We start from the raw sequence: 11,362 nt of genomic DNA, 5'->3' as shown, positions 1-11,362 counted from the left end.
TAAATTCTACTGTTTCTCACTATTTCTTCTGATTTAAGTGCGTTCATCCTTTCGATTCACGTAGCTTTACGAGTGGAGATCAATGGCTGCCCACTCTCATCTTTGTTCCATTTCATTATGTTAAGGGAGAGTTTTCTTTTCTTTGTAAAGATCATCAAAACTCACCTGAACCTCTTGTGTTTTTATAACTTAGATTGTGATCTGATGGTATACAAATACAACAAAATATGTATAATATGTCAAGACAAGTACTGTAGTTAAATATTTTTAATGGCTCTGATTCAACGGGTTTCCCAAAAGAACCCCCACCACATCTGTCTCATACCTCCTCATAGGATTGAGGAAACATGGAGATTGTGGTGCAAGTTCCTTGAGGATTACTCACACCTTGATGATTGGCTCAAGATGGCTGAGAAGACTGCTGCTAACCCTAACTCAGGAGATGTTCTTTATGCAGTCGCCAAGGAGGAGCTGAAGAAGTTTGAGGCAAGTTGAAAGGACTGGCTAACGGTGTTTGATATTGTGTTTACATTATATCTCATTAGATTATGCAGGTGTACTTGAGTTTGACAGTTCAGGATTAATTTAATCATCATTGACTAACTCTAAAATTGGATCAGGAAAATCATACAACCGAGAAAAATGTCAATTACTGTGACTTTGTATTTAAGACCGGCCACGTCTGTCCTTTTTAGACTTTTCAAAGGCAGGTTCATGAGCGGCTGACCCAGTTAGAACTCATCAACAATCAATACCGCCGTCTTGCCAGGGAGAACCGCACAGACCGGTCCAACCACCTGAAAGCTATGGTCCACGAGGGAAACCGGCGATGGGACGTCCTGCACCGACGGGTGGCTGCTATCCTTCGCAGGCTCAAGGTACAGTCTGGGAACAGGAAGAGGATGCACTACTGCCTTTTAAAATATGCCATATTGCACAATACTCCATTATCTTACTTTACATTGGTAACAGCTACAGCATGGAAGTAAGAGTGGTGGAAAATAAAATGGAATGACAACATTAATAAATAATCATGACGAACATTAACACAACATCATATTCATCCCAAGCATTGCGGTAGTCATTTAATACTTACTTACTTTAATACCCTGTGACACACCCCAAGTGCACATGACATCCTAATAACATGACGTGGCTTCTTTCGTTTTCTTGTTTATATGTGTTTTATGAAAAACACTAGTATGAATGAATAAATAATACAACATACATTTTTTTGTTTTGCAATATACAAAATTTTTATTGAAATTATTAAACAAAAAAACAAAATGTATGAACATGAATAACAAAGAAAAAAGTAAACACTAATAATAAACAGCAATTTTCTTTCTTTGAAGCTGTAAAAGGTGTGATATACGTTGTGTGAAGCAAGATCAGGCAGACAAAGACGGGCAGACAAAGGCCAGAATTGATGTAGTAGACTGACTTCATGCATCTCCTTCCACCTCAAAACCGGTGAATTGTACAGTTGTGGCCACAATTCTGGGCCTGACGGGAAAGAGTTAGGGTTAAGCTCGTTAGGTCACAGTGGTTGCTGATGTCTTGGGATGAGATAATGCACACAACCTCTCACCTGTGCAGATTCCGTTGGATGGCTGGTAATGTTTTTTAAACTCAGAAGGTTCTGGCCCCTGAAGACCAAAGAAGTATTGCAGTTTGAATGGATTCTTCAACTGAAACCTTGAATCCTGTTGATTCCTCGTCCATCCAATCAATCAATTCTTTCTCCAGCATTTTACCAGTCAGAGAGAAGAATTCGAAGGCACTCGGGAGAGCATGTTGGTGTGGCTGACAGAGCTGGACCTGCAGCTGACCAACGTTGAACACTTTTCCGAGAGTGACGTCCACCATAAGATACAACAGCTTAGTGTGAGTATTTTCATTTGACTGCTTTCAGTCTACCTGTCAGTTATTACATACAAATTGTTCAGCCTTGGATGTCATTTGGTGCATGTTTTTTTTTTCTTTTTAGTTTCTACATTGTCACTGTGTTAATACCTTTGAGTCTCTTCACGCAGAGTTTCCAGAAGGAAATCATCCTCAACACGGAGCGGATCGACGGGCTAATCGTGTTTGGAGAAAATCTTATCCAGAGGAGTTCACCTCAAGATGCTGCGCTGATAGAAGAAGAGCTGGAGGAGCTTCACTCTTACTGTCAGGAGGTTTTCAGCCGACTGGTTCGCTTCCATCAGCGTCTCAGCCATCCACCGGTGAGGTCAAGTTCTATTGGTGTAAAACATTAAACACTGTATTCATTATTAATATGAATGATTATGGTTTAGGTTGTTCGACTGCACAATAACAACTCCAAAACTACTTTTTCACCTTAGATAATCACAGAAGAACCCAAGTACTCTGGCACTTCCATTTCCTTGGAGTCAAGCTTGGAACTGATTGGACGACCCTGGCTAGGGCGGAGTCACGGAAGCCTCCCAACCACACCCTCGCACCTGCTGGCCCTTCCGCTAGAGCACTCGGGGCGAGAGACGCCTGTGAGCGTGGACTCGCTGCCGTTAGAGTGGGACCACACCGGGGACGTGGGGGGGTCATCGTCCCATGAGGATGATGAGGATGACCAAGGACACGATGAAGAGGGGATTTACTTTAGTGCATTGTCAGGTACAACTATATACAATTACTGGACACTTCATTAGGTATGCCTCCACAATTTAAATAGCTGCAAGAAAAGAGATTTGTGCCATTACAAATATAATGCTGTTCTTTAAGAAACATCCATCGATCCATTTTCTTAGATGCTTATCCTCACAAGGGTCACGGGAGTGCTGGAGCCTATCCCAGCTGTCAACAGCCAGGAGGCAGGGTACACCCTGAACTGGTTGCCAGCTAATCACGGGGCAAATAGAAACAGACAAACAGCCGCGCTCACAATCACACCTAGGGGCAATTTAGAGTCTCTGATTATTGCATGTTTTTGGGATGTAGGAGAAAACCAGAGTCCCCGGAGAAAAACTGACGCAGGCACGGGGAGAACATGCAAACGCCACACACTGGGAGAACATGCAAACTCCACACAGGCAGGTCCGGGATTGAACCCAGGACCTCAGAACTGTGAGACTAACGCTTTACCAGCTGATCCACCATGCCGCCCTCTTTCATTCTTTAATGATATATTTATTAGACCGCATGAAATCATTGACAATTTACAAATGGTAGATTTTATTTTAATCCATCAAAGTGACACGTCCACAATGTATTCCGATTTGACCCATTTTGAATTTTCTGGGCCAAAAATCTTTACAAATGTACTTTGGAAAGTGAAGGCATCTTTATCTCTGAAGGAACCACCTTCCCTTTTGCGCTCATCCAAAAGGACATCAGCGTGTACTTAATCCTGCCATAAATTACACAAATGCACTTCTTGACCTTGTTTCTGTTATTTTATTTTTGTTTCTGCAGGCAGGCATAGCAATCCATATGTTCTCTTCCTTCTATGAGACAAAACTATTTGCTTCATTTACACAATTTCAAACATTCGAAAAGTTGATGTGTGACTGATGGTGAAAAAGAGATTAAAAACATAACTGGATTAAGATTGAGTACTCTGGACATCTGGAGTTACTGATGGTATATGGGTACACAGACCTGACTTTGGTGCGAGCAGGTTAGAATCGATTCCTGCTCAGTGATGGTGTCGATATCTGCCCTATGACTAACTCGCAACCAGTTCAGGGTGTTGTCTGCCTTTTGCCCAAACCTATCTGGGATAAACTCTGGCTCTCCCGTGGCTCTTGTGAGGATAAGCGACTTGGATAATGGATGGATGGATTCTGGACATCTGACGCAGACTATTTTTCCTGAAGATGTTCAGGTTTTTTTGGACAGGTCATAAATAGGGCCGTTCTTTTTTTCCAACAAATAATCTTTCTTTTAATGTTTTCTGGCTCATTTGCATCAACCACCCCTTTGCTTCACGTGAGCTGTCGTTTGGAAAAGCGTTCAAAGCCAAACAAAATTTTCACTCATTTTTCTTTTGTTTGACACATTCTTGTTTGAAGAAAGTTACATGAACTGGGTTAACTCAGTGCGTTCACATCCTTCCACTACCAGGTTGCATGAAGAGTTCCTCTTCGTGTTCCTTTGCAATAAAACTTCCCAATTAATTATTATTTCTTTCTCCTCCCACTTCCATGCCAATACTTGCTATCTTTTATCCCTCAGAGCCTCCCTGTCTGTTAACTGACAGAATGACATTAATGAGGAGCATTAGCCTCAATTTACTGTCCCCTTCTGTTATCTTTTGCCACGATCTAATGTGTCCGCTTTAGTTTTTCAAATGCCTCTGAAGTCATTTGTCTGTTTTTATACTCATTTTAAAGTTTCCAGCTGCAACATCACAGGACACATTTGTTACAATGGGCAATCCAATCAGACAAGATAAAAAGATAAGATAAAAATGCAAATTGTGTTTGACTAAAACCTTTGTTAGACCAAAATATTAGGAGCGCCTTATATAATTACAGTGAAGAAAATAAGTATTTGAACACCGTGGACATGCACCTACGATGAAAATTTCAGACCCCTCAATGATTTCTAAGTGGGAGAACTTACAATATAGCAGGGTGTTCAAATACTTATTTTCTTGACTGTAGTTTCATTCTACATGACTAACAACCAAAACCGCAACAATAAATACATTTCATGGGAAAAAAAATGCATATATTTTACAGGTTTCCTGCAAACACATGCATATTTTTTCAAGTTTCAGTCAAAATAGTTTTTGTACAGCTTGAATTTGTGATACCGTTAGTGTCCACTGAATGTGTGTGTATGACACATTGAATTTGTAAGAAAGCTTTTATGATGTTTGAGTGTTAAAAAGGGTTATTTTTAGTATGAAAGTGTGTTGTACACATTCACCGAATGAGTGATAAGAGACTCTATTATGTGTTATTTTTTTAGTCCACAAAGATTTGACAGGTACACCACAAACATGTTTTTGGGAAGGAAAAGCGGAAATTTTAGGTGAATGAACTCTGCTAAATCTCAAGTTAATTATTCTCTATAGATTCACCCTAAATTTTTGTTTCAGTACCAGACAGTTCAATGGTTGCTTATGAGTCTCCAAGATGGCCATCAGGAGAAGATGAAGAAACGTGTGTTGAGGCTCCACCTGTCCTCACCAGCACTCCTGAAAAGCAAGGCTATGTGCGTTAAAAATATCTTCTCAAACCAGCTACTGTGTCATTGCAACAAATGGGCATTATTTTGTCTCCAGTTGCATCAAATGTCCCATCAAATGTCCCAGTGCAGTGACAACGTTGAAGAAAAGAGAATTTCCCTGATCCTGGATGATGAGGACCAGCCAGAGATTGGCTTGACTAACTCGGCTGCCTCAGAGAAACAATCAGGTGAGCAATGCCTGCAAAGGAAAACATAATGTTCAATTTTAGGTCGTGTTGAACATTTGTTTGCATGAGAGGCTGCTTCAGTAGATGTCTGTTCGCTCAGGTGTGATTGAACGTTGGGAGCTGCTCCAGGCTCAATCCAGGAACGAGCAAGACGCCGACAGCCAGGATTCACAAAATGTCGCATCTGACCTTGATGATGTTATTTCCTGGCTAGACAACATTCATCCGGAACTAGACCGTCACCAGCAGTCGCACCCCAGCAACAGGATTGTTGACATGGCAACAAGAGCTAAAGAGATGAAGGTAACAGTGCTGTCCAGAACAAAATAATTACAAGCATCAGGAAAAGTGCTCTGACATCAAATTTTTAATTTGCCGTGTTTGAGTGTATTTGACGCTGGTTCCTGAAATCATCAATATGTGTTCCTCTGAAAACACGGCATAGATTGCAAAATCACCCGCAAAACAGACTTTATTTTCCCCTGCTAAACATTATGTGCCATGGAATTGTTCCATCTATGAGTCTGCACCCAAATGCCGTGGATTGTAGTTTGTGTTTTTGACCAGTCATACAGACTAACTAACAAATAAACAAACAACTGCAGGCAAAATAGGGCAAAACTTGGTGCTGCACTGTCATTATTGAAAAGTATCATGAATATGCTTTTTTAGGAGATGCAGAAGATGTTCACGCACTACAAGCCGATCATGCTGTCCGTTAACCTGCGTGCTCAAGAAGTCCCGGAGCAGCAGGAGCGGCTCATTGATTTAAACCGAGCCTGGAGCCGAGCCTCTACACTTCTTCACCAGTGGGACACCAGTTTGAGAAGGACTCTGATACGCTGTCAGGTTCGAAGAACTGTAAATTATTGTTGAATAAATACATTATTTTAATAGATCAATTACAGTGAAGCTACTCCTTTTCATCGGGGCTTTTCAATGATTTGGATGTGTGTGAAGTATTTCCAGCAAAAAGCACAACCTTTTCACAGAATTCAGTCTGTCTAATTTTAATTTTTCCCGACAGTGTTACTTTAAACCTTGTATTATTTATTAGCTATTTATGCAATCCTGCAGACGAAAAAAAAACAAACCAACAAATGTGTCCAAGAGCGCCCCCTCCTCGGAGGCACTAACCTTAAACCGTCACGCACAGGAGTTTCACGAGAGTCTCCATTCTCTGCTGTTGTGGTTGTCACACACCGAGAGCAGACGCCGCGCAGTTGATGTCCGGGATCCGGAGACACCTGGCCCAATTCTTAAACAGCACCATCACTCTCTCACTGTAAGCAGATCTCTTACTGTCTCGCCGATCAAGTCTTTCTTGGATTTAACCGAGCAAATGTGTTTGATGCCTGTATATACTGCATCATTTACAATGTACAATCAAAACATTGTGACCATCTGTAGATTCTTAGGAGGTCATGCAATTAAAAAAATATTTTAAAAAGATTTATACAGTACATATCAAAATAAATCTTCCTTTTAAAAGCTACTAATGCTTGGAAGCAGTCTGTATGAGTAAGTACAGATTGCCTACTAATGCACCACTGACTTTATCAATCAAAATTGAGCATTTTTACTTTTAAAGCTCCATTAAAAGTATATGGTGGTTTTTCATGCAGCTCTTCTTCCATTCAATCTCAGTTGGTATGCAGGTGGTCAGTTTGTTGTGGCTGCTCGGCATATGTTCAAATGACTTTGAATTGAATTTAATCCCAATAAATGCATTGAGTGGCTCCTCTTCCTTGAGGACATTTCCCAGGGAAATTGAAATGATGCTACTCTCTTTCATAAACCAAATTGTCAAGACTATGAAATTGGGTCACAAACTGTAAAGAAAGAAATATTGCATTTCACTAAAATGCAATTTAGTGTTAGTTTGTATTTGGCTTTGGACCGTAATTTGAAATTTGGGGCTGTTTCTGGGCAGGATGCTGGGCAGCATAGTCTAAGTGTTCTTGAAGGAACCAAACTCACCCAAACTGTCCAATGACATTGTTCCCGGAAAGATTGTTGGCAACTACTTATTGATGAATTACCCCCCCCCCTTCCACACACACACACACACAGAGATACACACTGGGTGAAGAATATTTTCCTATGGCTGCCCTTTTGTGGGGCTTGAGAACCTACCCTCTACAATCTCTGTACACAACGGTGAATAAAAAAATCAAGAATCACAGTTTCTTTGTTTGTTTGTCTGATAGACACTCCACTCCAGTTTGGGAGGAACAGTTCCATCCTGAAAAAAAATCCTCAATCCCCATTTTGAAAATGTTATACGTACATGTAACCTCTCAAAAAAAAGTTCTGGATGTACCCTGTGTATTGCCCAAAGTAGGCTGGGAACATCTTGTGACCCTGAACAGAAACAGAATAAGCCATTTTGGGATCGAAATGAGCAGCAGTAAATGCTCGTATCTATCTATCTATCTATCTATCTATCTATCTATCTATCTATCTATCTATCTAATCTATCTATCTATCTATCTCTATCTATCTATCTATCTATCTATCTATCTATCTATCTATCTATCTATCTATCTATCTATCTATCTATCTATCTATCTATCTATCTATCCACGGCCTATATTTTATGAAAGTCTTTTTTAATCACTTGTGGTGTGTTTAGGCCCTGCTGGAGGAGCTACTGGAAAGGCAGACCCAGCAGGCCTCGCTCCAGACTCTGTGGTGTCAACTCCGGCCTGAGGAAGGAGACGAGGGGAGCGACGAGGCCCAGGAGAAGATCCACGTGACGGGCACCAAACTGAAATTACTCCTGAAGGATGTCACGCGGGACCTGAGCATTCTGCAACAGCGTCTGGTAAGCGCTCTACAGCCACATTTTTTTTAATGAGATTTTGAATGTATTTAATGAGTAAAAAATATACATATGGTTATTTTGCGTGAAACCTGAAAATAATACTTTATTTGTCCTTTTAATTGAAGGATTTGGACACAAGGAGAGATGAAAATATCCTTGTGGATTCTGCCCAGGAGCCCACACAAACACAGAAATCTCCATCCTCAAGAAGGTACAACAGTATCTACTCAAAAGATGATTAGAGTTTTATTTTTGTCACTTGACATCTTTACATGGTCCAAAAATGGCATCCCATTATTCAACTTTGATGAATAAGGAACACAAACGTGAAAGAGGTATCGGAACAGTAATTTACTAACTTCTTTGGTTCAAGTTTGATTATTTGCAACTTAAACTTGGTCTTAGACCACCCGTGCAGTCGGGTTTGGAGTGGTTACTGTGTCTGACTCAAAGTTCTGAGGTTCTGCACTGAATCTCTTGAGTTTGCATGCTCTTCCCTTTTGTGGGTTTTCTTTGCAGATTCCCTTCCCAATAAAAACATCCATTATCTGAGGCGCTTATCCACACAAGGCTCGCGGGCATGCTGAGTCCTATCCTGGCTATCTTCAGGCGAGAGGCAGGATGCACCCTAAACGGGCTGCCAGCCAATCGCACGGCAGATATGAACAATGAGTCATACTCACATTCGCCCCTACAGCCATTTTATAGTCTTAAGTCAACCAACCATGCTTACCAGTCACCACCGTGCGTTAACTGTTTGATTTTTTTGCAATAATCAATTGTGGTTAATGTGTGAAATTCCCAACCCTGATTAATATGTGAAAAATAATTCCAGCCAGCACAGCTATGGGGGGCGGGCAGACCTACTATTAGGGGTAGGGAGAGATACAGGAAGTCCACAGACATATTTAAGTCATTAACAATTATCAGCAGTATTTAATTAGGGCACCCGCTCACATTCTCTGTTGCCACACCGGCCAAGAGAAGCGACAATGCTGCAGTCACGCACAGATGGCTGCGTCCTCTCCTGTGCAGAAATGTCTGTCTCCGTGCGAGAAATTCATTTTCCCACATTATAAAGGAGTCACTGGCGCTGCTTCACTTAGCCTCTGCGCCGGATTTAAGCAAAATAGAGCCCAAAGTGTTATATTGTAGACGCTTTCAATTTTTGTGACAATTTTTAAACAGAGATATGGAATTTCGTATTGAATTGACTTTTACACCCAAATTTCTATGGCACACTGAACTGAGAAGACAGAAATATTCAAGAGAATGTCCACATAAATGTTTTTTTTGTTTGTTTGTTTTTTGTTTTACATGATCCCATGTTGTTTTAGTATATTTCCATATTCCTGATCTGAAGCTTATATATATAAGCGTTTGTGTGTGTGCCACCCAGAGAGAAGAGCGATCCGTCCCCTCGCCGGTCCTTCTTCTGTCGGGTCCTGCGAGCTGCTGTCCCGTTTCACCTCCTTCTGCTGTTCCTGCTACTGCTGCCATGTTTGCTCCCCCACTCAGAGAGAGACTCCAGCTGCACTCTTGCCAACAACTTTGCCCGATCTTTTCATCCCATGTTACATTACACAAATGGACCCCCACCCACCTGATGAAGGTGGGCTGGGAGTGGGGCGGGGGAGTGTAAGACTATTGCCACGTTCTAGAGTGAACTAACTTAATCCATCTTTTTCAAACACTGACACCCGTACTTTAAATGACATCAGAGTGATGAAGTCATACATTTACAACAACAAAAATTCCAAAGCCTACAAATATTATTTTTCTGTATTTATTCTACAAAGATGTGAATGAAGCACCTCCTCATACACAAGGGCAAATGGATTGTGGCATCTGGCATGTGCAGAAACTGAGGAAAAATGTAAATTTTTGGTACTGAGCTGACTGCACAGAAGTCAAGCAAGTGATCCACGACAGCTTGACAACTAGGAAAAAAATATTCATTTAAATTATTTTTCAATCATATTTGAGATGGGAAGAAACTGGTTAAAGCGTTTGCCTCACAGATCTTAGGACCGGGGTTCAAATCCCGCCCCCACCTGAATAGAGTTTGCATGTTCTCCCCTTGCTTGCGTAGGTTTCCTCCAGGCACCCCAAAACATGCAACATTAATTGGACACTCCAAACTGCCCCAAAGTGTGATTGTGATCATGATTGGTTGTTTGTTTCTATGTGCCCTGCGATTGGCTGGCAACCAGTTCAGGGTGTCCTGCCCAATGACAGCTTGGGTTGGCTCCAGCACCCTCACACGACCCTTGTGAGGATAAGAAGCTTGGAAAATGGATGGATTTAAGATGTAGAGGTTTCAATACTTTTGTCCGTATATTATATAGTCAGCAACTTCATTGATGTGGAAAAAAATTGTTCACCAGTTTCTAATTGTATTTTTTAAAATAGTAAACATTTAATTGTCTTATCGCTTCTCAAAAAAAAACAGATTTCTAGATTTTGCAATTTTTTTAATGTACAGAAATAATATAATAATTTATAGGCACTCCTGATGTAGTTTGGTCTTGCATTTCTAATAATCACTGGTATGTCTAGAATTTTGGTACATTAAAGCGCTTTACTTTTTAGTCATTGCCAAAGATTGATTAATTTCATTACAGTATTTGTTCATTATTGTGATTGTAGCTTGTATTGCAAAGTACAATTTGCGGTACTTGAAATACAATATACCGCATTGGGAAAACGTTATGTACGTATGAGATGTTAAAACAACAAATTGCAAATCCCAACCAAAATCAACCATACTGGACCCCCAAGAATCTGCAAATAATTGTTCAAAATAATTACATTGAATTTAAAATAATATATATTTTTTTATAACACCCCCCCAAAAAAAAAAAATGAATATACAACCAAAAGGAATTGCCCACCGAAACCAGGGCTTGGTAAAAAAAAAAAATAATAATAATACAATAAAAACAAAATTAAAAAAATTTACAAATACTGTAGCATTAGCCCAAATTCTGGTGAATCTACGAGTTGCGAACTAGAAGTATGCGTGGGTCCAGAGTAATATCTCCTTGCTAGATTTTCATCTTTGTAAAGGCAAAACTACCCTCACGAGGATAAGCGGCTGAGAAAATGGATGGATGGATAGATGGATGGATAAAGGCAAAACTATAAT

At 40.5% G+C, this 11,362-nt stretch overlaps 1 protein-coding gene across 1 annotated transcript in view; it reads left to right on the top strand.

Annotated features, from left to right (window-relative positions):
- LOC133496649 (nesprin-2) overlaps positions 1-11,314 on the top strand; it is a 73,039-nt gene extending 61,725 nt beyond the window's left edge. Inside the window, exons 58-70 of the mRNA XM_061812465.1 lie at positions 336-486; positions 696-878; positions 1,750-1,887; positions 2,037-2,228; positions 2,349-2,637; positions 5,069-5,184; positions 5,255-5,387; positions 5,488-5,690; positions 6,060-6,236; positions 6,544-6,672; positions 8,023-8,214; positions 8,340-8,425; positions 9,614-11,314. Coding sequence (XP_061668449.1) covers positions 336-486; positions 696-878; positions 1,750-1,887; positions 2,037-2,228; positions 2,349-2,637; positions 5,069-5,184; positions 5,255-5,387; positions 5,488-5,690; positions 6,060-6,236; positions 6,544-6,672; positions 8,023-8,214; positions 8,340-8,425; positions 9,614-9,821 — 2,197 coding nt within the window. The 3' untranslated portion in view covers positions 9,822-11,314. The remainder of the gene's footprint in view (positions 1-335; positions 487-695; positions 879-1,749; positions 1,888-2,036; positions 2,229-2,348; positions 2,638-5,068; positions 5,185-5,254; positions 5,388-5,487; positions 5,691-6,059; positions 6,237-6,543; positions 6,673-8,022; positions 8,215-8,339; positions 8,426-9,613) is intronic.
- The last annotated feature ends 48 nt before the right edge of the window (positions 11,315-11,362 follow it).

Source organism: Syngnathoides biaculeatus, chromosome 23, assembly GCF_019802595.1.
Source record: "Syngnathoides biaculeatus isolate LvHL_M chromosome 23, ASM1980259v1, whole genome shotgun sequence".
NCBI classification, from domain to species: domain Eukaryota; kingdom Metazoa; phylum Chordata; class Actinopteri; order Syngnathiformes; family Syngnathidae; genus Syngnathoides; species Syngnathoides biaculeatus.
This window is presented reverse-complemented; position numbering and strand designations above follow the sequence as displayed.